This window comes from Cydia fagiglandana, chromosome 5, assembly GCF_963556715.1.
Source record: "Cydia fagiglandana chromosome 5, ilCydFagi1.1, whole genome shotgun sequence".
NCBI lineage: Eukaryota > Metazoa > Arthropoda > Insecta > Lepidoptera > Tortricidae > Cydia > Cydia fagiglandana.
The window spans coordinates 9,905,124-9,932,376 of record NC_085936.1 but is presented as its reverse complement, the minus strand read 5'-3'; the positions used below and the strand labels follow the sequence as shown (position 1 = coordinate 9,932,376).

At 37.1% G+C, this 27,253-nt stretch overlaps 1 protein-coding gene across 1 annotated transcript in view; it reads left to right on the top strand.

Moving 5' to 3' along the window:
* Window positions 1–13,096, top strand: part of LOC134664437 (protein amalgam-like) — a 36,123-nt gene extending 23,027 nt beyond the window's left edge. Inside the window, exons 4-9 of the mRNA XM_063521088.1 lie at window positions 1,938–2,066; window positions 4,171–4,308; window positions 4,597–4,746; window positions 11,017–11,103; window positions 11,593–11,685; window positions 12,832–13,096. Of these exons, the coding sequence (XP_063377158.1) occupies window positions 1,938–2,066; window positions 4,171–4,308; window positions 4,597–4,746; window positions 11,017–11,103; window positions 11,593–11,685; window positions 12,832–12,851 (617 nt within the window). The 3' untranslated portion in view covers window positions 12,852–13,096. The remainder of the gene's footprint in view (window positions 1–1,937; window positions 2,067–4,170; window positions 4,309–4,596; window positions 4,747–11,016; window positions 11,104–11,592; window positions 11,686–12,831) is intronic.
* The last annotated feature ends 14,157 nt before the right edge of the window (window positions 13,097–27,253 follow it).

Sequence of the window (27,253 nt, the reverse complement as noted above, 5' to 3'; positions counted from 1 at the left end):
TATTATTATCGAAATCTGCGCTCCCTAAAACCTATAAAACGACAGCCATGACGACTTTTATGCCATACTGCATGGCCGCCATTTTGGATTCCAAAATGGTCATCATTTTCGAAATCAGGGCCCCCTAAAACCTATAAAACGACGCCCATGACAACTTATATAACATAGTGCATGGCCGCCATTTTGGATTCCAAAATGGTCATCATTTTCTAAATCGGGGCCCCCTAAAACCTATAAAACGACATCCATGACGACTTTTATGACATAGTGCATGGCCGCCATTTTGGAATCGAAAATGGTTATGATTTTCGAAATCTGCGCCCCCCAAAACCTATAAAACGACACCCATGACGACTTTTATGACATAATGCATGGTCACCATTTTGGAATCCAAAATGTTCATCATTTTCTAAATCTGCGCCCCCCAAAACCTATAAAACGACACCCATGACGACTTTTATGACATAGTGCATGGCCGCCATTTTGAATTTCAAAATGGTCATCATTTTCTAAATCGGGGCCCCCTAAAACCTATAAACGACATCCATGACGACTTTTATGACATAGTGCATGGCCGCCATCTTGGAATCCAAAATGGTCATCATTTTTGAAATCTGCGCCTCCTAAAACCTATAAAACGACACCCATGACGACTTTTATGGCATAGTGCATGGCCGCCATTTTGAATTCCAAAATGGTCATCATTTTCAAAATTGGGGACCACTAAAACGTATAAAACGACATCCATGACGACTTTTATGACACAGTGCATGGCCGCCATTTTCGATTCCAAAATGTTCATCACTTTCGAAATCGGCACTCCCTAAAACCTATAAATCGACACCCATCTCGACTTTTATGACAAAGTGTTTGGCTACCATCTGCAGGCAAGACATTTCTATTAATTTTACGTACAAAAATGGCCCCTTGTCAACTTCCAACCGAGATTTAATCGATAATTTATTCGATTAATTCAATTTCAATCTATTTTAGGTCGACTAAACTAATCGCGATTAAAATTTGAGGATTAACTTTTTTATTCCATTAATTAGTCGAATAAACAGTTAATCTATTAAGTCCCATCTCTGACCACGGCATTTTTACACTTTGAGAATATCTTAAAACAAATGAACACAAGGAGCCATTTTGCAAATCCAGTAACTTTGTTATTATCTACTTTTGACAGCGCGTGTCATGTGTCTACACAAAGTCGAAACATTTGCGACTACTTTGCGACTGCAATATTTCTCAGCCTTAAACCATATTTATACATCATAATCAACAACTTTCGTAGTATGTAAAGCGTTATTTCTGTTATTTAAGTATAGTATACGCATCGAAGTACTAAAAATGCATCAAATAATATAGTTATGAACACAGGCACTGAGAAGTAAACAATTTCATTTCCGGCTAAACTAAAACAATGTGGTGGCGTGTTGATTATATTACACTTAGTTTATCAAATCACTCGAGCAGTTTAATTCCCCATAATAATTTAAGTCCTATTGTAATATAAATGCAAACAATATATAATTACGTCTTGTAATCCGTTTTAGAGATGGCGTATTAATGTCACTTATTTTTATTTAACTATTTTTGCATCTGACAGTTTCCATTTGACAGGAACAAAATGAACGAATGAACGAATGATTTTGGCATAAAGTAGTCGCAAACTCGTAACAATGTGTGCACACGGCGACCACACTTTATGTCACTTTGTGTCATGTGTCGACCCTTCCCCATTTCTGGTAACTGTGTCGACACGGCGACGACTCTGCGACTGGAATAGTGACCGAAACAGACGGTGTCGACACAAGATGTGTCTACACCGCGTCGTAACGGCGACTGGAAATGGTTGTATGGGCAATAGGTATTCCTATACCGTAGCGTAGATAAGGTGCATAAATTCTAGCACTGTCTAAGTCGGAATGTTTCAGTGAGCAAATGGAGTGGCGTCTGGTTGAACCTCACGGCCGTCGAGAGAGCCATGAGCGGCGCCTTACTCTGCATCGCGAGTAACGGAGTGCCGCCTTCTGTCAGCAAGCGGATACCCCTACGTGTGTTGTGTACGTATATGTACTCTTAGTTTATAGTTGACGAGAAAATTTAACGGCAAAGCTATGCCAAAGTTCAACCTTTATAGGTTGTGGTATGTAGCCGCGTGTTACCTCATACACGCGTCGCATTACGCCACGGATTTTACTTTTACTCTGATATTCAGAATACATAGGTATGCATAAAGAAAACACTGCAACAATTATTTTTTTATATTCGGGTAATGAAAAATGACCGTAAATAATTATGTTTACACTAGCTTCTACTCTTGACTTCTTCTGTTTGGATTGATGAAGACAATTGATAAAAACTATTATGTGACTATGACCATCCCTGGAACTAAAACTATTTCGATACCAAATTTCATCCAATTCAGTCGTTTAATCGTGAAAAGCAGTTAACATTAATATTATAATATATAATGAGGATAGCATTGAGACTGATAAAATTTCACTGGAAATTACGATAAATTGTCTCTGCTCATTAGTTCCTTTGCTGCACATTCGTTTCTGGTAATGAGATTTCAGTAGAGACTGTTAATTTAATACTATGCAATTTTAATATAAATGGCGGGAAGTATATATTAATCATATAATCAATCCGCATATTGACAAAGAAAATAACCATTTTAATATATCTACCCAATTGATTACATTTTGCAGTGTGATGATTGTTCCTTACCTATATGTAGTTAATGCGTAGGTAACAATTAAACTTACAATTTTATTACAGACAGATGCAGTGTAATAGGTATTTAGGACTATTAGTTACTAAAATGTATAATTAAGATAAATAATACATTTAAAGAAGCATATTTCACTTAACAAAGCAGAAATGTAATTTCTAAAATAGCCGGTAAAGGTAAATTTTACTTTAGCGAGTGCGGTGACAATAAAACTCTCCATTGTGCCAAACTCCGTGTTCCGAAAAGTGTTAAACCATTTTGAGTGTCGTAGGTTTATTTGTAGAAGAGGTTCGGAAACTCTTTGAGTGTATCTGAAATGGGTGGTTTTGAATGGAAAAAATAAAACTATATTTTATTGAGAAGTGGTGGAATTAATTATTTAAATACCTGCTTGTATATTTTCTTGTTTTGCAATCATGTACATTGTACATGTACATGCATATACCTCACTCAAATGTTAAGTTGATTTACAAAAAAGTCTATTTTATTTAGTATCAACTCGATTGACAAAGAACAATGTTTATATAATATCATAATATATTTGCCCAGGTTGGTCTTACTTTGTATCTAGATTTTTTGACAAAAGAAATTGTAATGCTTTGGCTGCAGAATAATAGAGTAAATATTTTTGCGAACCCAAAAATGTTGTTACGTAAATAAAAGTCGACGTCTCACAACACACAATGAACATAACCATGCCATTTGGGATTTCCCCGAAGGCGAAATTGATCTCATTTACTAACCTTAGTATCATAACATGCTAATAAAGATAAGATAACCTCGAATTACAGATTTACACGTGTCTTAATAATTTGCCTGCCACTATCTTAGGTTATAAGTATGTCAGTTACAGCCGGTTATCTGTTGCGATTTAAAAACAATACACGACAGTATTAGATTTGTGCCTATTAAAGTAACAATTAAAAACTTGTAATACTTACCTAATCATTATATTTTTCGTTTCATTAGATGGTTGCAATCACGCAAAAACGGCTGAGTAGAACGTGTTAGTGCAGGATCATTTTTTTATCGCGATTTCCATGTTGGTCCCATGGGAAAAGTTATTTCGAACGACCACCTTCAAAACTTTTTATCTTTCCGGATCATGCCACCACAACACAGTATATTTTCAAACAAAGTTGTTAGGTACTTACATACGTCGTTACAATATTTTCGCTTGTATCGGGTAGTCCAACAACACTCTCGTGCAGAGTGCCTCGTTGCACCATTTCTAAGAAAAGTAACAAACTCGTTATTTCACTCGCGAACTGTTGCGACTTAGGTATACCAACTCGGTTTTAGTTAGATGAAAACGTGTGGAATTTTTAGATACTTCAACGACTTACTGAAATGGATTAAACATTTACTTTCCTGTCTTAAATGAGTAAAATCGGGATTTTATAATTTTTTAATGTTGTATTTCTTCTCAGGCAAACCCTCTGCAGTAGTGACACAGAAAATGATAGGGGGCTATTTGGGACAATCCGTGTTGCTACAGTGCAAAATAGAGGCGTACCCTACACCGAGTGTCTACTGGACACACATCAACATTAACAGGATACAAAACGGTACAGAGGTGTTTTATTATTACCTACATGTGTACATAGCAGATGGCAAATTACTTTTCCATGCAGATTTTTAATAATTAATGTTCTATATCGTTGAACTACGACTTACCTAGTACATAGTTACAAATGTTTTCCATGCGGTCTGTACCTAGGTAGTAAAAAAACTTGTAAATTTTTTTTATGAGTTTTTGGCAGAAAATTCTATCAGTGTACTGAATTCCACTGCATTGAAACCACTAAATAACTAGCAAAATTGCAGAAAAAGTACCTAATCACCTATTTTTTCAGGTTCGAAGTACCAGACGCTCATAAAATCCAACAGTTATAAGCACACTGCCGTGCTGAAGATCGATGACGTGTCGCGGGATGATATTGGCGCGTACCAGTGCGTCGCGGAGAATGTGCTCGGTACGGCGCGGGACGACATCACGCTGTACAGTAAGTAAAGAGATGAGTACCTACAGTTTCGCACAACGTTCATTAAAAATTAAAATTCAAGCGGCGTCGTTGTTGCCGCTGCTGTATCTCTGTCAATTTCCTTGATAAAATGAGTGACGCTCGCCACCAAACCTTGATAAAATGAGTTTGGTGGCGAACGTCACTCATTTTATCAAGGAATTTGACAAACACAGCAGCGGCTACAATGCCGCAACATTAATGCAGCTGCATTGACATCCAAACGTCACCTTGGTGCAATAAGTTTTTACTTTTTAGTCGTGGTAAGTGAAGTTTTTCGCGAAAAGTATCACAGTAAGCGATTTTTTTCTTACGCAATCCGACGGGTTGAATACAATTTTCGTGTGTTTTTTGCCTGCCTATAATATCGTTGGTTAAAATAAATAACTCAAGAAAACCTTTGACGTTTGAAGAGGATTTAAATCCTTTATAAAATTATGCACCGTCATATTTTTATGACACTATCTTTAAAGCGTTGTATTCGCTGCTAGAAGTCTCATTGTGCGGGGTGGCCTTTACTCGCAGAATAATTTTTAAAGAAAACTGCGTATATACAGATGGATAACATACTTTATTCGAATTCTATTTAAAAAAGTACCTATGAAATAATTTATTTCTTAGAATCCCAATGTTAGTTTTAGTATTCTCAATATTTTGAGTCAAATATAATTCTAGTTTAGTACTCGTAATTTAATTCAGATGAAGAGCACAATGGCAGAGCCAGTGAACAATGAACATCGACTAAAATATGAGTAAATATCAATTTGAATACATATCAGATGCCTAAATAATGAGGCGAAGTTTTAGCTATGTCTGCATGGACGGTTATCAAACATGCAAATTACGTGAGTGCATTGTGCTGTCATTAGCTAAACTAAAATTCGTTGATATTGGGAATGGTAGTTCAATTTATTATTTTTATAATTGACCGAGGGGAAAGCGAAGAACTCCGTTTCATCTTGGAATTCGGCTTGTTTAGATTGCATTTAAATTCTTAGCCGATTCTCATGAAATTTTGTGAGCGTTTTCGTCGGTTAACTTTCAAAATGCCAATACTAACCGCTATACCTGGAGTTTGTGCGACAAGAGAAGAGTCGTAGAATGTATTGGATCCTATACATTTCACGACTCTTCTCTTTCGGCACAGACTCTAGCTGCAGCGCGAGGACTACTACAGCTCACAATGCCACTAGTTTTTAAATGTTTTAATTGTGTACGAGACAGCAAAAAGTATGATACTCAAAATCGTTAAAAATTAAATTTTCCATACGCAGTAATCCGTTTTTACTGTTGATGTATTTCTATTTTATTGTAAAATAAGTTTCACAACCTTATTATGTTAAATGAACACCAAAATCGCAATATACAAATGGGTAGATTAGATATCGTATTTCGGATTCTAACTAAATTTAAACCTGCACAAATATCAGTTATACCTAGAAATTTGAAACACTATCTCCACTGAGACCGCAATATTGCGTTATCCCTTATCTTGGCAAGGCTCAAAATATCTTAAATATAAACATTTTTTTAGTTTTTTGTCACCTATTGAGTATACTAGACTATTAAAAAATAAGAAAAAAAAACCAGGATTTTCCAGTTTCGGAAAATCATATGTATCATATTTGATACAGTGCCAACAACTCGACAAAATAGTTACCTACTTTTTAGAAGAAAAATGAAGATTTTAATAAAAATAAAACATGTAATGCAACAGAAACAAGCATTTACTGCTAATTAAACGCAATCTAAAGCATCAGATGAGTATTAAACCTGTAAAAATAAATTATATCTACGAAAACCTGATTACATGGGCGGAAAATTAGATCCCGTAAAGTTTCAAAAAAATCGTCAGCAAAAAGTTGAGTAAAATATGAAAAGTAAACAAATAATTAAAAGTAAAAAAAAATATTTTTTTTTTTACTTTGGGGCCATTTTTTGCCATACACATATTTTTCCGTGCTACGGGCTACGGCGTAGCAATAATGCTACAGCGTACGAATATATAGTTAAATAACATCTAGTACTTAAAAAAAATCAAAGTTTAATAACTAAATAATACGACAACTAATATTAAATAATTGGAGCATGTTTTGTAACCCCACAAAAATAAAAAAAATAAAAAATCATGTAAAAATATTTTGATGCTAACTTGGCAATGTATTAAATGTAATACAATTCTTTCGATATGTACATTTCTGAGTTCTTGGCAGTGTATCAAATATAATACATAACAGTTTCATGTAAGGTTCTGTGTATTAAATGTTTTTAAATTCGAAGGCATTGTAAATATGTATGCACTAAGAGACAGTAAAGATATCAAAATATAGATTATGGAAAAAGATATACTAACATAAGAAATAAATGCAAAACTTCCAGTACGAACCGAAATCTATTGTTTCCGCGGCGCCATGTTGATTATTACTAATTAATTTACAATGACCCTCGTGTCAATTATTTTTTTCTATAAGTAAGGAGGGTAGCTCGACATATTGATGGCAGAGTTATTGTGTTAGGTAATAAAGTGAACCTGCTAGATTTTTTTAAGTTCCATGTATCACGGGTGTTACGATGCCAAGATAAGGGTTTTAAGTACATATTATGCATATTATAAGATAGCGTGTAAAATGCTACTTATTAATGTTTATTGCAGCATGGCCCAGTTAAATTAAGGGTTTCACCTCGGAATGAGAGATAATAAGCTGGAAACTCGTATACACCTTAGTTATGACATTTTAAAGGTTCTCTTAAAAGTCGACGCATATATCGTGTGCGCGTCGGAAGTTATTCCAGGTCAAAGGTCATAAAAACTGGTTATTCGCGGATATCAAGTTTCCTATAGCTCCAATTTTATTGACATGTAGGTAAGAATTGTAGGGCATACAATTTGCGACGAGTTAGGTATAAAACGTTTTTTCATGCCATTAGCCATTTTCAAGATATACGGCATAGAAGGCGCAGCGGCACGGGAAACGCACTATAACGCAAGGCGAGCTGGTAATCTGTGTGAATAATACGTTCTATAAAGTTTATTAATCGTTAAAATGACACTTATGGATCACATATAGATTTTAAAACAAAAGTGGCCCCTCCTGTGGACAATAGCTAACAGCTTGTGTGTATGTATGTAATGATTTTATGACGTAGTTTACTACAAAAAGGGTACCCCTTTATTGAGGTTTAATCAGGAAATTAAGCTTTATAGCCTTTAACTTAAGGTATTTCTACAGGAAAGAGGTAGATTTTAAGTACTAATAATACATGAAAATGTTTTCACATGCTTTTATTTAACTCCCGAAATCTCTATCTGTAGTTAAAATAGCGAGATGAAGTAGTTTTAAGTTCATTCTTATTCGTTTTCTTTGTTAGAAAGTACACTGTTTTAGTTCCAAAAATAGATTCCCCATCCATAATTTATCCGGAAATGATATATCACATGTCCTAATATGTATAGCTTTAGAGAAATGATGCTTCAATTGAAGCGCGGCAGCGTCGAACTTAACGCCCCTCCCCCCACTAAATGTGCCGTGGCTCTCGATGTCTCCCGGTCAGAATCTACTCAGACCAGCTAAAAATCAACTGTGCCAAGTTTCAGCGCATAGTCACAAAATGTAAGGTCTCATTCACTATCAAACCAACTTATAGTACTTATGTCTGATCACTGCGCTTTCTGTGCCCTATATCTTGAAAACGGCTAATCTCATGAAAAAATGTTCGATGCTTAACGTGTCACAAATTTTATGCTCTACAATTCTTCCCTACATGTAAACAGCGGTGGAGTTATAGAAATCTTGATATTCGCAAAAAACCGATTTTCATGAACTTTGACCTTGATTAACTTGTGACGCGCACATGATATATGCGTCGACTTTTAAGAGAACCTTTAAAATGTCATAACGAAGGTGTATACGAGTTTCCAGCTTATTATCTCTCATTCCGAGGTTGACCCCCTTTTTAGGCTTAAGATGACTGGCCCAGCAGTTGAACACATGTTAATATTTTTGACAGACACAATCGACATTTTCGTTTGAGTTATCTTAAAAGAATACAATTTTGTAGAAGTTATAGATAAACTAAAACGTTACACCTTTTTAAAATAGTAAGGTCAGAAACACCCGCTCTGAAAATGGATACTTATATACCTCCTTAATCTCGCTTGGTATTAACAAAACAGGCGCACTTAATAAATTGTATTAATTAGTCAACCTTGTTGTTTTAAAGTCTGTTGATTGCTCCATTTACACCGTAATGTACCGCTACGAATACGAAACTAGCAACCAAGTGGTGTCACATGCAATGAGAATCGTTGAAAAATCTGTACATGTAATCTGTATCTGTATTTCTAATGAAATGACTGACGCGGCGTATGCTGAGCCCGTTCCTTTTGCCGCACAAATTCTTTGGTAAATCTTATTATATTATGTAACCAGTGTGCTTTTTGTGTTGCAATAAATGGTTTCTTATTCTTATTCTTATTCTTATTCTTCTTACACTGTTTAATAAAGTAGGAATAACATGTTGTGTTTCGTCGAATGTGTAGTGTCACTAACATATTTGAATAGTTATGAATCCTTTAAACGCCACCCGTTCAAAGGATTACAGACTGGACAGCTAAATTAAATTACAAAGTTATCAATTTACACGACTAACAATGGCGGGCTATGTTTTTCGAGCGTTAATAGGTACAGTACTGGATTAACCCATAATTAAAATACAAGGGGGTGGTACCTGTATTTTAGGATCCAATTACTGATGGATAACCCCAGAAAGGGGAACACCGTGGTATAGAAATGATATTTATTTATTACTATAATTTATTCCTTGGCACGACCTAAGTATATCTCTTGACTAATATCGATGTATGAGGGTGCGTAGCCGTAGCCTAGATCCCAATCATTTATGCTCCGTAGCGAACGAAACGCAACTGTCTCTATAAGTAGAGCAGAGAGTAGAGTAGAGTATCGCACTAGCATGGAACAGTGATAGTGAGAGATCACCCTATCGTTCGCTACGGAGCAAACGATTGGCATCTTGGCCAAGCACCGAAGTGTCCTTATATTCGTTAGATAAGTTGTTGGAGCGACTACGGAAAATTAAAATTGCTTGCGAAGCGTATCCCCAGTTGGGTGTTTTAATTTCTTGAATTCGATTTGTTACCAATCATTCATCTTTCAAACAGCTGATCCTTTTGTACCTATTCTAGTTCAATTACACGAAAGCGGCTCAGGATCAAGGCGGTGTAGCGTGACTCATTCTTAATACGGCAATCTATTACGGCAAACTAATTATCTGGTCGCCTTTACCTAATTACTGTAATAAAGTCTTCTCGTTCAAATTTCACCGTTCATTGCGAATGGTATTAAAGTAGATAATTAAGCCAAGATAACAATGTTCTGTTTTGATATCACTCAAGCTTATTACCGTGTCGGTTAATCCTTTCGCTGTTTTTTTTAATTCGTCATCACCATCTCATAAACTCACATTACACGGTCATTATACTTTTTCTCTTTTTTTAGTTTTCTAGGATCCACTCTGCAGTCAATAGGTACTAGATGCAGCAAACAATAATCTCAATAGTATGACAACGACAAGCGAGTCGATTATTAGAGGTATCTACTATGTACAACATTACGAAAATAATTAGGCACTATGATGAATTGAGGATAAACTACATTGTTTACTTTGTTTGTACTTATTTGTATTGAAAATTTATTAGCATGCTTGATGCCTTTTTCGAGGGACTGTATCGGTTTGAATCCTGAGTTTTTGACTTGCGCTCGATAGAAAAAAATCACGGACGTCTAAAATGCTCTTGAAAATTTGTAACAAATGAAAATCGCTTCTAAAAATCGGCAGTATCATGTTTGAGGGAACGTATCGATTACATTTCATTTTATTGAAACGTACAAAACACTGAAATAAAAAAATATGATATCCGCGCTCCTTTTCTACTTGCGTTTAGTAGCAAATGTATGAACTCGCACTTGTAACTAAACACTAATCAAGGTGTAAACAGGCTAGAGTTAGACCGTAAAAAGTCTGCAGCGATTTTGATAGCCCACGCAGTGCAAGTGTCATTTTAAAAACGTCAAACTTCTATGAAATTATGACGTATAAATAACACTTACACTGCGTGGGCTATCAAATCCGCTGCGACTTTAAAACAGGCCCTTAAACAACCTATAAATTATGACGAGTATTTGCTGTTTCTAGTTCCTTCTAGTGTAACACTCAAGCTGTGTATTGTTGCAGCTCTCGCCACGACTACCACCAGTACCACGATGGCGACCACCACCAGGCCGCCCACAGTTGTGACGGAACCTGCTTCCACGCAACCATGTAAGCACATACACTTTATAAGCTTATTCTGTATCATGGTGGGCACCAAAAACCATTATATTATTGAAATCTGAATACTTCCTTCAATGTAGATTATTTTTAACATTCTATTAATTAGCGTGAGTAGGTATTCCTAGAAATTTTTAGAGACGGTACATATTAGTTTTGCAAATTAAGGTTTTTGCCTTTACTTTCCCACATAAAACATTTTTTTATTGTTATTTATGGTCACTATGATTAAAGTATATCCGGCAATTCGGGCCGGCGGTGTATAATTTCGATTAAGTAAATATACCTACTTTAATTACATAGGTTGGAACCCTAATAATCTCACTGAAAGCTGTTGTAATCTTGTAATTCACTCCTGAGAACTTTTCCATTTGGCAGTCCACGTAACACGGATTAAGAATAACACAACAGAAAACTTTGTCCTATCCTTGTAGTTAATTCGCGCAAAACTATGTTAATACGTTTATTTATGTGATACAGATATAGAGTTAGACACGAGTTCGGAGGAGTACGCGAAGGATGTATCTAACGACTACGTAGTCGTGCTGAGCCAACATCAAATGCAGAATTTAGGTAAGTTACCATGAACGTGAACCATCACGGGTATGACGCACCGATTGAAGAAAATCGAAGTTCGCAAATTGCGGGCATTTTTCTCTGTCACTCTAGTTACGCCTTCATTGGAGTAAAAGAAGAGAAAGATCCCCGCAATTTGCGAATTTCGGTTTTCGCGGTAGCCCCTCAGACTCTGTGGGATTGACGACGTGAAGACTCGACGCAACTTCCCATATGCTTAGGGTTGCCATACGTCCCGTATATACGGGACTGTCACCGTATTTAAGTATCACGTCCCGTATTTTGGGATTGACGACGTGAAGACTCGACGCAACTTCCCATATGCTTAGGGTTGCCATACGTCCCGTATATACGGGACTGTCACCGTATTTAAGTATCACGTCCCGTATTTTGGGATTGACGACGTGAAGACTCGACGCAACTTCCCATATGCTTAGGGTTGCCATACGTCCCGTATATACGGGACTGTCACCGTATTTAAGTATCACGTCCCGTATTTTTACTAGTCCCGTTTTCGTCCCGTATTTTGTCGACTGGTCCCATAACACAAGCCTTCCCTTATCAGTTCCGACTAATTATGGCAACCCTACATATGCTGCGCATCGGCAAACGTACAGAATAGATGTGAGCGATGACCTTCGCAAGGCGGATGGCAGGAGCTGGATCAGAGTTGCCGCAAATCGTGCTCAATGGCGTGCAATAGGAGAGGCCTATGTTCAGCAGTGGACGAGCGAAGGCTGATGATGATGATGACGTGATCCATTATGATGGTAACAGGAATACAAAGCCATTTATATTATTAAAGGCTCCAATGTAATGGAAAATTGTGAGATTAAAGCAATTTCGGCAGAAGTTAGTCACCCAATGAGTGACCGCTGTCCGGTACGAGTAATTATGAATGATTCGTTTTTGTTTTCGCAACCGTTAATACTCGTATACGAATTCAGGCCAGCTTCAGAGCTTGTAACAATAATTATGCCCAACTCTTTATTAATTCTATTGTTGAATTAGGTATGTAAACCCAGTTTACTACCATTAAGCCGTGGTTGTGCGATAGTTGAATTTCCAGTGCTGCTTTAAAAAGATAAAAAAAGAAAAAAACATCCGTAAAAAATATGACATACTTACGTATTTTTGTTTCAGAATTATCGCCAAGTTTGTGACCAGAGAAAAGTCCAGACCACTGGCCACTGTGGTCTGCCGCGTCCAAAGTGTCGCCTTCCTTAAACTTACTATACATCATTATAATTGTGATCGCCTGCTGAACCAACGAGATTAGTGGTGTTAAACAATTACACGGTGTATATATAGCATACAGAGCTTAATAGTATTTAGCGTAATTCAACTTTACATCGAATAATTTTAATAATGCAAGCTACTGTATATATAAGCATAAGATACAGGATATACCGCTAGTCAGAACTATTTACTAATACTTACTACTATTGGTACTGTTATTGCAAACCATTGCCATGTTCCATAGAAAATCATGTTGCTACAACTTGTTCAGTTTCTTTTAAATGCAACGTGTTGAAATAGCCATGTGTATAAGTATAACACTGATTTAAACTTTCACGATTATTAAACATTATCAAACTGCACAACGGGACTTAATCGCGTATTTAAGTTTTAAGATTTACCTCCGACGTTTCGAGGACGGCGTTGTCCCCGTGGTCTCGGAGAAGACTGGCTCAAGTTGACATCAACATCTTCTAGCCGCGCGAGTTTTTCGAACTACCCGCACTTGGTCTTGTTTATCAGTTTGAACGTTTTGCGCACTAGGGATGTCACTCTGTCGACACACAACACTAACGATATTCGATTTATCGACTGTCGATATTCGTTTCCGCTTACATTTACTAATGACTGGATTCCATGTGGATGAGATCTTAAAACCCTCGTCCCGATTAAAATTGCAATGTTTTTTGATTTCAATGGCTTCCCGCACTTTTCTACTGTAGAAATGGCGATCCGTGGAGAGGATTTTAGGGTTATGCAGCTCAATCCAGTGGTTTGGTCCTGACTCCAGCAAATGCTCAGCCACCGCAGACTTGTTGACCTGACGATTTTTGACAGCTGCGATATGTTCCTTAACTCTTTCTGCTATGGTGCGCTTAGTTTCTCCGATATAGGAACTACCACAACTGCAATCTATTTTATAAACGCCAGGTGACTGGAACGGAATAACGTCCTTCGGTGACCTTAGGCTCCCTGCTACTTTGGATAAAGGTGTGTACACCGTCTTTATAGAGTACTTTCCAAGTACTGTGCCAACTTTATCCGTTACCCCTTTTACATACGGCAAAAATGCCGGCTGTCTGGAGACATCAGGACGTTTCCGCCTTGCCTTTCGTCTGGGTTGCCACTTTTTTACCTTGTACCCGTTCCTCCTTAGTACCTCCTGAATATGCGACATCTCGCTCTCTAAATATTCAGGGTCACACAGATCATGTGCTCTGTTTACTAGCGAGGTAACCACCGATTGTAAGTGACGAGGATGGTGGTGAGAAAGGGCGTTCAAATACCTGTCAGTGTGTGTAGGTTTCCTATAAACAGTATGAGTTAGGGTTCCGTCCACTCGACCAATCACTTTCACGTCCAAAAACGGCAAACTGCGCTGTGATTCCAATTCATACGTGAACTTCGTCTTCGGATGAATTGAATTTAGATATCGGAGTAGTTGCTCCACCTCCTGCTTCCCACCCTTCATAATACAGAAAACATCATCCACATAGCGCTTCCACAACTTCACCGCCCAAGGCTGCAAGTTTATACTGGCTTCGATATGCTCCATCCAGATATTTGCCAAAACCGGTGCTACAGGGCTACCCATGGCTACCCCATCAATCTGGAGGTAATGCTTTCCACAATACAAAAAGTAGCTTCCTTCCAAGCAGTTCCTCAGCAACACCATTACTGACTCCGATATACCCTCATCGCTCAGTTTCCTTCTGACTACTTCTAGACATTCTTTAACGGGAACATTGGTGAAGAGCGACTCAACGTCAAAGCTCACCATTACCTCATCTGGTTCCAGCGTTATTCCCTTGAGAATATCTATAAAGTGACGAGAGTCCTTCACAAAAGACGACGTACTACCCACAAGCGGCTGCAACACCGACGCAACATGCTTTGCAAGATCGTAAGTGGGAGAAGAGATTTGACTCACGATAGGCCGCAAAGGCACATTCCTTTTATGTACTTTTGGCAATCGCCATTTCTACAGTAGAAAAGTGCGGGAAGCCATTGAAATCAAAAAACATTGCAATTTTAATCGGGACGAGGGTTTTAAGATCTCATCCACATGGAATCCAGTCATTAGTAAATGTAAGCGGAAACGAATATCGACAGTCGATAAATCGAATATCGTTAGTGTTGTGTGTCGACAGAGTGACATCCCTAGTGCGCAAAACGTTCAAACTGATAAACAAGACCAAGTGCGGGTAGTTCGAAAAACTCGCGCGGCTAGAAGATGTTGATGTCAACTTGAGCCAGTCTTCTCCGAGACCACGGGGACAACGCCGTCCTCGAAACGTCGGAGGTAAATCTTAAAACTTAAATACGCGATTAAGTCCCGTTGTGCAGTTTGATAATGTATAAGTATAATCGATCAATTTAAATACAATGAGTCTATTGGAACAAAAATCTGCTGAAACATTATCTTATAAAACGCAATGTTTATTTCCAGTTTTTCACGCTGGATTAAGCATGACTCACGTTACATCGGGCCGTGTCCGGGCCGGAGCATCCGGCGCTTGCTTTTCTATGACATGACAGGTGAGATCACCTTTTCATAGAAAATGATGCGCCGGAAGATCCGGCCCGGACACGGCCCGGTCTAACGTGAGTCATCCCTTGTAACTTATGACGGAGCATTCCATAAAATTGTCTACCGTTTGTCCCGTACAAACGCGAATTTTCTGAAGATTTGCAGGTACAAGAGTTTCCTTTTCTATGACAAATGGTCAAAAATATGCACAGAAAAATTATCGCCTGCTTTAAATGCCAAGAAAAAAGTCGCAACACAGGAAATAAAATGCGTTTGTACGGGACAGCCCGTGGAATGCTCCTGACACACTTTGTATATAATTCATGTCATTTACTAAGATCTTACATATTCTAACCACGAATTATACGAAAGTATTTTAAAAAATCTCTGAGGTATGGCCTAGTTATTATGGTCACGCTTATGAAAGATAAAATGTGTATTAGAACCTGTGTACAGTCAGTATCAAATAGATAGTGACGGCCAAAGTAGTCAAATATATCGGAACACATCCAAATTTCTAAGGTAGCCAAGGTGTATTAAGATTAACGATATACAGTGTGGAAAGATAAGTCGGGCCCTGGAGGGAAACTACCTTAAATCCTTAAGCTGGCTCATTTTACTTAAAGGAGACATTCCTTTATTTTTAAAAAGAAACAAAGCGGCATTTAAAGATTTTTCTTTTTTTTCTTTAATTTGGCTTGTCTAAAAAATCTTGAGTACTAAATATTAGATTTTATGGATATTTTATACGACAGACGAGTGTAAGACCCAATGTTTCTTGGAGAAATGTTATCATTAACATTAACTGTATCGACTAGTAGAATAAAATTGCGAGGGTTTATTTTTTGGAATTTTTAGTCGGTTCGAGTCCCGGGCGAGGCAAGCGAGTTTTAGAAAATCTTTGAATGCAGTTTTGTTTCTTTTTAAAAATAAAGGAATGTCCCCTTTAAATAAAATGAGCCAGATTAAGGATTTAAGGTAGTTTCCCTCCAGGGCCCGACTTATCTTTCCACACTGTATACTCGCATTTAGCTTCTTTGGCTGTCACTAACCTATTTCATGATGAGTGATGACTATGCTTTCTACTACTTTGTAGACAGATGACTGTATCCTATACTGTAGCTAGTAGCAGGCAGTTAGGCACAGTATTATTATTAATTGTAGTATGCAAGCAAATCAATAAAACTAATGTATTCACCACGTTTTAATAAATAAGATCATTTCAATTGAATATATTATGTAAAAAAAATTCCATTCAGATTTATTTTCTTAAAGCAAATGTACACGGGACATCGAACTCCATAAAAGTGATTCAATAAAATTACAAAAATGAACATCTTAAAATATTCTTGAAATGATTTTCTCCAAATGGAAGGTCAATGGACCTGAAGTACATATGTATCATAAGACTTAAATAAATAGCGTTATTTAATAAAGTTACTGATTTTATTAAAAACCTTTGAACCTTTTAAGCGCCAAGACGAACCCTTATAAGTGTTGAGAAGTACGCTGACAAAGTACGTACGTACAATAAAATACATACTTATAAAAATAAAAATACTTATACCTAACATATTTTTTGCCACGGTAAAAAATATTCAGGTTCAAATTGTAAAGCTCTGACATCTGATATTGCCTCGCCCGTGGCGATTGAGTGATCCTATTGAGTGGTATATGCACAGTCGAGTCCATAAATACTTATGTATTCATTTTTCACCGTATTGCAATGGATTAACAGGCCTATTCGGATTTCGAGATAATCACAAGATCTAGAGACGATTTAGAGATCAACTAGATCTACATTAGATATCGACTAGATGTGACTTGGATATCTAAGTCATAACTTGTCGAAATCGTTCAAGAGGATCTCCAGAATCGCGGAAACGTCAAATTTGACATATTTACCTTACAAATACATATCTTTAAATTATCCATATCATAACTTGTTGATCTAGTAGAAATCTAATTCATTTTCCGAATCGAGCCGTAACACATTCATTGCCACTAAGTGCTACGGGTTATTGTAGCGCATAGTCGCTACGAACAGTGTCCCCAACAGTCTGGTTTTTGGCCCTAAATGTGTTAAGTTGAAGAAATGTACATACACATATTTATGAACTCTACTGTACACTGAAGAGCAGAACAATAAACATACTTAAAACCCACAGTTACACTACCCCCACCATAATATTAGCGGACTGTTAAAATTAGCGAACGCTTTAACAGTGCCAGGCGGTTTGGTACAGTCGCCATCAAATATATCGGAGCGGCCAAGGTGTTCACAATATCTGAACAAGCACTCTAACGCCTTGACAATAGAGGCGTGTTAAAATATTTGTGAACACCTTGGCCGCTCCGATATATCTGATGGCGACTGTACAACCGACCCTTAATCTACACGCGTATTCGGGAAACGAGATAATCACAAGATCTAGAGACGATATAGATTTACATTAGATATCGACTAGATGTGACTTGGATATCTAAGTCATAACTTGTCGAAATCGTTCAAGAGGACCTCCAGAATCGCGGAAACGTCAAATTTGACATATCTATCTTACAAATATCTTTAAATTATCCATATCGTAACTTGTTGATGTCTAGTAGAGATCTAATACATTTTCCGAATCGAGCCGCTAGTTAAGAGTTAGGTAGTAGGTAGAAATAATGCAATTTATCATAAAGTGACAATCAAAACAATAAATAAGTAAGTAAACAATTAAAAACTGTGAGCTAGAGTTTAAACATACGGAGACATCTGTAATATTGCACACCGCTGCATAAACATACTATAGGCTCAATTTTGGTTATAGATCAATGCAGCACAGATATTATGGTAATTTTTGTCTACGTGACAGCGAGATAAAACGGTGTCCGTCACTTTCTATCGCACTGTGTTAAAAAGTGACAGTTATTTTATCACGTGGATAAAGTCATCCATAATACGCCTGCTGGCCTGATAATGTGTAAAGCCAGTATGAATATACTCCGACGCGTACCTACATACATAAATTGTATAAAGATTCCTTTACGAATATATTAGGATAGAACACGAGCAAGATTATGGAAGATATTAGAAGGGAAGATATTTTCTTAATATCCGTTATGTTTCAATTATGCTACGCTTCATAGTGTCTGCTCGTTTCGTTTGGTGGAACAATTATAGATATCTGATACTTCTAGAATATTATCTTACCCGACGAATTAAAATGATTGGAATTGAGATATTTTGTAACAAGTTCAAATAGTCAAGAACAGTTAAGGCGAGGTCATACTGAAAATTCCTGGACTGGCCACTTGAGAATAATCCATAACTTTCAGTGTGCCCCACGTATGATCAATCATTGATCAAGCCTTTTTGTGGTTGTTTCGAGATCTTAACCTCTAGCGGCCCACCATACTAGGAAAATTGGCAATCCAATTTGAATCAACGGTATTAGAAAATAGAGTTGAATTTGTTTTGTTTTAAAATCGAACGAAACGAAATAAAAGAAACTCTATTCCATTTAATTAAGATTTAAATTTCATTGGAGGTAATTTGTACTAGTATTAGGACATTGAACCCCAAGAGGATAATACTATCGAGGAAACTTTATGTACCCACCTATACCTAAAGTTTTGTTTAAAGCTAGGTAGTTAAACTTACGAACCGATCGCAATCAATATTTAGGCAAAATTATCCAGGTATAGTTCGTAGCTTCATAACTGAGCCCGAGCTAATCCTATTGTCTATTGTTAAGTAAAACCGCTCGTGCCACGTGCCACCACCACATGCATAAAAACCTGCGTACCTCGGTGACTGATTGCCGGCGAGTCGAACGCCACAGAACCAGTGTAAAATGTGTCATCGAGATGCGTAACAAAGGCGCGTTATCGGAGAGCGCAACTACACTGGTTTTTTGAGCGTTGGACTAGCCTGCGCTCAGTTGCTAAATAGAATAAGTATGACCCTTTTTTGCAGGTAAGTAGCACGTGCGGTTTTACTTAACAATAGACAATAGGATTAGCCGCCGGGCTCAGTTACGAAGCTACGAACTATACTAATGATTTTATTCTACTCTCTTTTTGAAACTCGACTTAAAAATTGTAACTTACGTCACAGAGGACGAATTGATTCGACGCTAGGGTACACATATGTAAGTACATAATGTTCTAGTAAAATCCTCCTTACAGTCGGTATGCCATGACGAAAAAGATTGTGAATAAAATTTTATTTTCTCTGAAACTTAGCCAAAACCTACACTTAACATTTTGGTCTCGAAATAAATATGATCAGGCGAATACACCATTAACATTTTTGGCTTACTCAGAGCATCCTAACCACACATGTGTGACAAAATAGCGAGTGACAGTAATGGGGCATGAAATATTGGGTATGATACTCAAACACCCAAGCACAGTTTACCACCCATTGCTGCGTCATCTCCAATTTGACACGCTTAATCATGATTTACCGTACTTTTCCCTACGCAAAAATAAGACCTACATTTTGGAGATTAGTAACCGTTCTCTTCTCTGTACGGGCAGGGGGGGCATCTAAAACTACACGCCGCTGTGCTTTAGGTAAAAAATCATATCGGCGTCTATTTACCTACCACCTCGAATTTAGTATCATTTCCTGATAAATCGGGCATGAAGAATTCATTTTTGAGACATTGAATATACAGTTTAATAGAAAAAAATAAAAATATTGACAAACAGTAATTCAAAATCGGTTTGCTATTTTTTTTCAACTATCAGTATCTTTAAAAATACAGAATTTTGTGTAAAAGCATCTGTGCCAAGTCAATCCATTCGATACCAAAATTTGCACGTCCCATACATTGGGTGGCACTACTTTCTTAATTATCACTATGTAGGGGCACGTAGGGGGATGTCTGAAGAAATCACGAAAAACAACAGTATCCGATTTTGACAATTAAGCGAATCATAGTCGATGTCAATGCTTTTTCCCGATTTCGGGTTTGGCTCCATAGAGTAGTTCAGTATGAGATAGCCTTAGAGTACCTATGGCTAGACATAAAAAACCATTATTATAATATTTAAGCGTATCTTATATAATATTTAAAACTAAGTTGGTTGGTTCATAAAGAGGTACCTATAGTTGCCTAAGGTGGTTCCATGTTCAACAGCTTAATTTGTATGCTCATTGCTCAGTAATAAAAGAAGGAAAATTCCTTTTCAAATTGTTGTTTCCTTTTTAGAGTAGGTACTTATAAGTGGACAAAAAAATATGCAAAGCCATGTTTTATAACTAGATACCTACTATTCTGAACGAAACGAGAAACATTTTGTATTTGTTTATAATTTATCGGAAAAGCTGTCCATAAGCTGTTGGCTTAGAAAAACAGCAAACAAATCCACATAGATAGGTTTCATTTCCAGAAAATCCATTTTCCGAGTTTTTGTCCTTTACATTTTGCAAAAATACGGCCAAGTAAATTGTCAGCCCTACACTTGAAACGCGCAGTCGAGAACCTACTTACTTGCCTTGATTCTATTGACTTTAGGAGTTAGGTTTATGCGGAACCCGCATTGGCCCACTATTTCCATATTTATAGAGTACCGCTCTCGAACCGAAACAATAAATTGCAGAAAGGGCGAATTAAATCTACCGCAGCCCAGTCATTTGTGGCAAACTTAACTAAGTTTCTAAATTATTGTTTAATGTAATTACTTATTTCGATGATCGCACTCCACTGGTTGTCGAATGCTAAGGATTGCAACGGCGTAACTGGAGTAGTTCGAACCCTGGGTGGTGCCTAAAGGTTGACTCACGGAGCTTCGTTTTGTTTTATATGGAAAGTACCACGTGAACACCGATCAGCCGTCATACCGGGTGTGGAGCAAATAATTAAAACTTAGATTGTACTCCTCAAACGGTGACACTTTTGTTCAACAACTTTTAAAAATTATGAAGTATTTAGACTCCCTATTTTTCATACAAAATAAATATTATCTTCAATGGACGCCATCGCCACGCCATATCATTGTGATTGACGTTGCTTGTCACGCCTTAAACATAACAAAATTCGCAATACATTGCGTCTTAGAATAAAGTTTAAAGTGTAAGTATTAAACACACACAAACCACAAGTTAATTTTAAATGTCGCTGAACAAATGTTGGTCAGTATGAGGAGTACAGCCTAGAGTTTAATTTTTTGCTCATATTACAGGCCATACGCGGTATAACATGTCGGACACCCCGACCCCGGCACGGCCCGGTCTAGCGTGAGTCATCCTTAATATGAGCTATTAATTATTTTCATAGCAATGAGTTTCTCGAAAATACAGAGATTTTTCTGGTAAAGTTATTAGTAACTCCTGACTCCTGACTGATACTTAGTATATACCTATCAATATTTTATAAGTATCGTATAATTTATCAATGTGACACGTTCAAAATTAAGTGAAGAATAATCCCAATCCTATTTAAAATGAGCAATTAATTATGTAATCAATTTTATAACCTAGGTACTATATAAAAATATGCAAAACGTGTTTATTTACCTACTTTTTTATTAATCATATATCTTAAATAGGTACACAAATAGGCAATTTTACCTACTACACCTGACATTGTTAAGTATAACCATTAATGAGATCTTTTGGACGACGTATTTGTCCCCTTAAAGATCCCCTTGATATTAGTAAGTACGTATTAGTATTTTCTTATCGTGTCCAGTCCATGCGGGTCTCTCCACTGGCCCATTTTCATTTCTGCCATATGTAGTTCTTCGTTGCTCGTGTTTTTTCGGAGACACCCAGAAAAACATACATTGATTGCACCGGCGACGCATGTAATTTTCTGGGAAGATTGAGGCCTAGCTGCGTTTGAGATATACGAGTTGAGACCTACCTATTGAATACCTTTAAAAATTAAATACCTAGTCCCATCGACTCGCTTAAAATGGATTATGAGAGAATACTGTGTCTGGAATTAATGAGCAAGTTCGCGAGTGTTATTTAAATCATGTTATTATCCTCCGTGTATTCAATACCTACACAGGATGATTAAGTACGAGTAATAATCAATGTTCAATAGAGTTAATCACAGAACATATTAAAGTATTTCTGTGGAGTTAATAATAAAATAGAATCGCTCTAAAACCTCATCAGAATAAAAAAGTATTCGGTGTAACGTTTTATATTTACATTTTTAACCTATGTTTTTTTCATATACCCATACATTGAATTCTATCCATACATTTGAAATTAACTTAGTAATGGTATTTTATTTACATAACAAATACATTAGGTTAAAAAAGCCATATTAAATTAATACTTAAAATAAAACCGGCCGGCCTCCTAAACTTCTACTTCTTTGTTTAAAACTCAATAAAGACTTTTTATCCCCTTAAAAAGTATATTTAGTTCAGCTCAGGCCTCCGCAAATATGTACCCAGAACCCAGAAGTAGCATATTTCGGTCGGGAAATTCATTTAGGCGAGCACTAAAGGGGATATTGCGTTGTTTAGACCGCACTAGGCGATTTCAATATCTCGTCGAGGCAGAACGTTCCACTTTCATCGTAGTCTCCATTCCGTACTTATTTCGTATCTTGTAGATGGTGGAACCAATTTGCTCTCGAATTGTTTAAATTTTTCTATATGGTAAAGTCTGAAAACAAATAGGTACTTACTCGTAAGCTAGTTTCCTACGTTATCTACGATTAAATTCTTAGTTACTTATAGCAAAAACAACACCTTAGAAGTTTGAACAAGAGTTACATTTTATCGAAGATATTGCGATTCAACAATTCATCGTGGACCTACTTATTGTTTACACAATCAACTACTCACATAAACTCATTTAGACGAGTTTAGACGAGAGAGACGAGACGAGACGTTTCTGGATTCTGATATATGATACGACTTATTTTTTCTAAGTGGCCAGTCCAGGAATTTTCAGTATGCCCTAAGTAGCGCGATTGGACGCAATAAGTGGTTAAAATATGGTTTGCAAACTTACAAACACACAAATATTGATGTCAATAACGCACAAGCAACAATAAGCTTACTAGTCAATCCTGCTGTAAGCTTGTTTTTTTACAATTGCTTACGCTTAGCGTGTTATTAAATCCATATTTTAAGCTCAGCCGGCGTAAGGTAAGGAAAGGACCCTCATCAAATTTCTGCCTTTCTGGTATGAATGTATTTTTATGTAGGTAGCTATATAGGCCATCGACATAATGGCTTCCCCGAGTCAGTGTTAAAAATTAAAAGACTCGCCCAAATATTCGAGTTAAAATTCACCTATATATCTTAATATCCATAGTTCGGCAATCCGCGGCTCTTTTAACTTGGAATTACGGCTCTTCGAGACACCCAAAAAATGAAGACATAGGACTTGGACTGGTCCTATGTCTTCATTACTCAAAACTATTGTGGCTCTTTGACATTTGTATAGGTATTGATGATGATATTAATATTTCATATCTTCGAAGTAAAAAAATAAAAATTCCTGATATCATTTTCAAAGCTTGAATGCTGTTTCCTAGAGAAATGCTGTTAGTGCGGCGGAAACGGTTTAGAAAATAGTGGCGGTATACGTAAATATTTCCGCTGTAAACCAAGGCTCGCTCATAAAGTGCTGCGGGCGTATATACATGCTTGCACATTTACGGAAAATCTTGCATTATATAGCCCTAGAAATACGAGTACACGTCGCACAAAGTATCAAATAGGCCAAGTGTGTACTACGATTTTAATTTTTGCGTCACGATTCTAGTGTCGCGCTGTAATACATATTTTTGTCGTATATGCGTGCACTGACACTTACGTTGCATTTCTGCGTCAAAATTATCACACGACATAACATCGTAGTGCGCGCTTGGCCATACTACCCCTCCCCCTCCCTTCTTCAATAAATTAATACGGTAAAATTTCGTAGTAGTCATTCACTTCACCTAAGAAAAGAGTAATATTGTAGGCACGTACGTACTTCGTTTATATATACCTAGTCTACTTTTTATATACTTAACTAAGTATTAGGTACTGTAAATAATTTTGTCGCTTATTTAATAATTTAATCATTGCGTCCCTACGATACAAGTACCTAAACAGCTGATACCTGCTTTGTAAATGTAACTGACTTTATTTGCCACTTACAGTTATAAAATGTTCACGCGCCATGGGAAACAAGAAATTTGAAAGGAGCTCTTAGAAAGGAAATGAAAATGAAAGTAGGGTACGGAAATTCGGCTGTTTCTATTTGTATTTTCATCATGCCTTGGCTTGGAGTCCCATTCTTCTGGTTATTTGAAATTACACCCGCCGAAAATCTATGTAGAAACTGAAATTATTATTTTTGGATTGTAAGTGTTTTGGGGAAACAGTAAAAGTGTAATAGGTATTACCGTTACATAAACCTAAATGTTAGTTTAGTAAAGCTGAGACCAGTCTATACAGGATAAAATATTGTATAAAGGACTGAATCAGAAGTTAAACGTTATAATTGTATAGACTAGTATAGGAGACCTACTGGCGGAGTCGAATGAAACTTCCCGTTATAATAAATCTCCTATAATTAATTAATAAATACAATAACATTCAAATGAGACGGAATAATTTTTAAGAAAAAAAAACCGACTTCCATGGGGGCCGATGAAAGATTATTGTAGATGGTACACTATGTAGATAATTTTTAAGAAAAAAAAACCGACTTCTATGGGGCCCGGTGAAAGATTATGGTAGATGGTGCACTATGTAGAAAAGGAGGTAAAAACAGTACTTTCTAGTAGCATTTCGTGTCCGTAAGGGTCGTAGTTCTAGCCTAACCTAACCCACTTCTCTGATAGCAGTTCGGTTCTGTGAGGATCGCAGTTCGAGCCTAATCAAACCCATTTTTCTAGTAGCATTTCGTTTCTGTAAGGCTCGCAGTTCTAACCAAACCTAACCCACTTTTGTTCGGTTCTGTGAGGATCGCAGTTCAAACCTAACCTAACCCACTTAACGGCGCATGCGGTGCGGTGTACGGGGGTTTGAGCGGGAGGGGTTTGGCATCATCATACTTTATACCTACATTTTATGGTAGGTAATCATAGCGGTTTATTTAGTTTAGGTATCATAGGTGTTTTCCGGGTCAAGGTCCGGGTCCCGGTCCAAGTCCGGGTCCGGGTCCGAGTCCGGGTCCGAGTCCGGGTCCGAGTCCGAGTCCGAGTCCGGGTCCGAACCGGATCCGGGTATGAGTCCGGGTCCCAGTCCAAGTCAAAATCGAAATTCGAAATCACCAAACATGTACTATGCGTCGTTGAAGAGTTCTATTCTGATCATCATCAGCAGTTCCACTTCATCAAATGCGACAGTTTTTAATATAAATGCTTGATTTTATGATGAAAATACAAAAATTCTATACGTATGCCTTTAAGATTTGAGGAGTTCCTCGATTCCTTATGGATCCCATCATCAGAACTCGAGCTTGACAGAAATGTGGCTTAAAAACTAAACTTGCTTAACAAACATAACGAAGAGGACAAATCGCCAAACGTGAACTATGCGTCGTTGAAGAGTTCCGTTCTGATCATCATCAGCAGTTCCACTTCATCAAATGCGACAGTTTTTAATGAAAATGCTTGATTTTCTGATGAAAATACAAAAATCTCTATACGCATGCCTTTAAAATTTGAGGAGTTCCCTCGATTTCTCATGGATCCCATCATCAGAACTCAAGCTTGATAAAATTGTGGCTTAAAAACTTAACTTGCTTAACAAACCTAACGAAGAGGACAAATCGCCAAAGGTGAACTATGCGTCGTTGAAGAGTTCCGTTCTGATCATCATCAGCAGTTCCACTTCATCAAATGCGACAGTTTTTAATGAAAATGCTTGATTTTCTGATGAAAATACAAAAATCTCTATACGCATGCCTTTAAAATTTGAGGAGTTCCCTCGATTTCTCATGGATCCCATCATCAGAACTCAAGCTTGATAAAATTGTGGCTTAAAAACTTAACTTGCTTAACAAACATAACGAAGAGGACAAATCGCCAAAGGTGAACTATGCGTCGTTGAAGAGTTCCGTTCTGATCATCATCAGCAGTTCCACTTCATCAAATGTCACGTTTTTGAATGTATATGCTTGATTTGTTGATAAAAACACAAAAATCACCATATGTATGCCTTTAAGATTTGAGGAGTTCCGTCGATTCCTCATGGATCCCATCATCAGAACTGGATTTTGACAAAAACGGGACCAATCTGTATGCATATACATACAATCAAAAAAATAATTTTCAAAATCAATCCAGTAATGACGGAGATATGGAGTAACAAACATAAAAAATAAAATAAAAAAAATAAAAATAAAAAACATACAACCGAATTGATAACCTCCTCCTTTGGGATTTGGAAGTCGGTTAAAAATCAGCGATTGTTGTTGAATGTCATGCTTCAGCCTAAAACTTGTTGAACCATAGACGTGTGGCCAAAAAGGCCAATCCGCCACACTAGGATAGTTTTGAAACTAAATAAATATAAATATAGGCCGGCAACGCGCTTGCAACCCCTCTGGTGTTGCGGGTGTCCATGGGCGGCGGTAATCGCTTACCATCAGGTGATCCGTCTGCTCGTTTGCCTCCTATATCATTAAAAAAAAATTCTTCCTAAATTATTACCTACATAGATAGGTACCTTAAGGTACTATTAAGTTTTAAACGAAACTAACATCGAATCACATGTACAATAAAAACTTTTTACAAAAAAAAGAAAACCGACTTCAAAAAGGATGAAATAAAATATTATCCTTTTTAAGTCTATGCGTTACCAACTGATATGTTTGAAGTCGGTGCCAAGCCA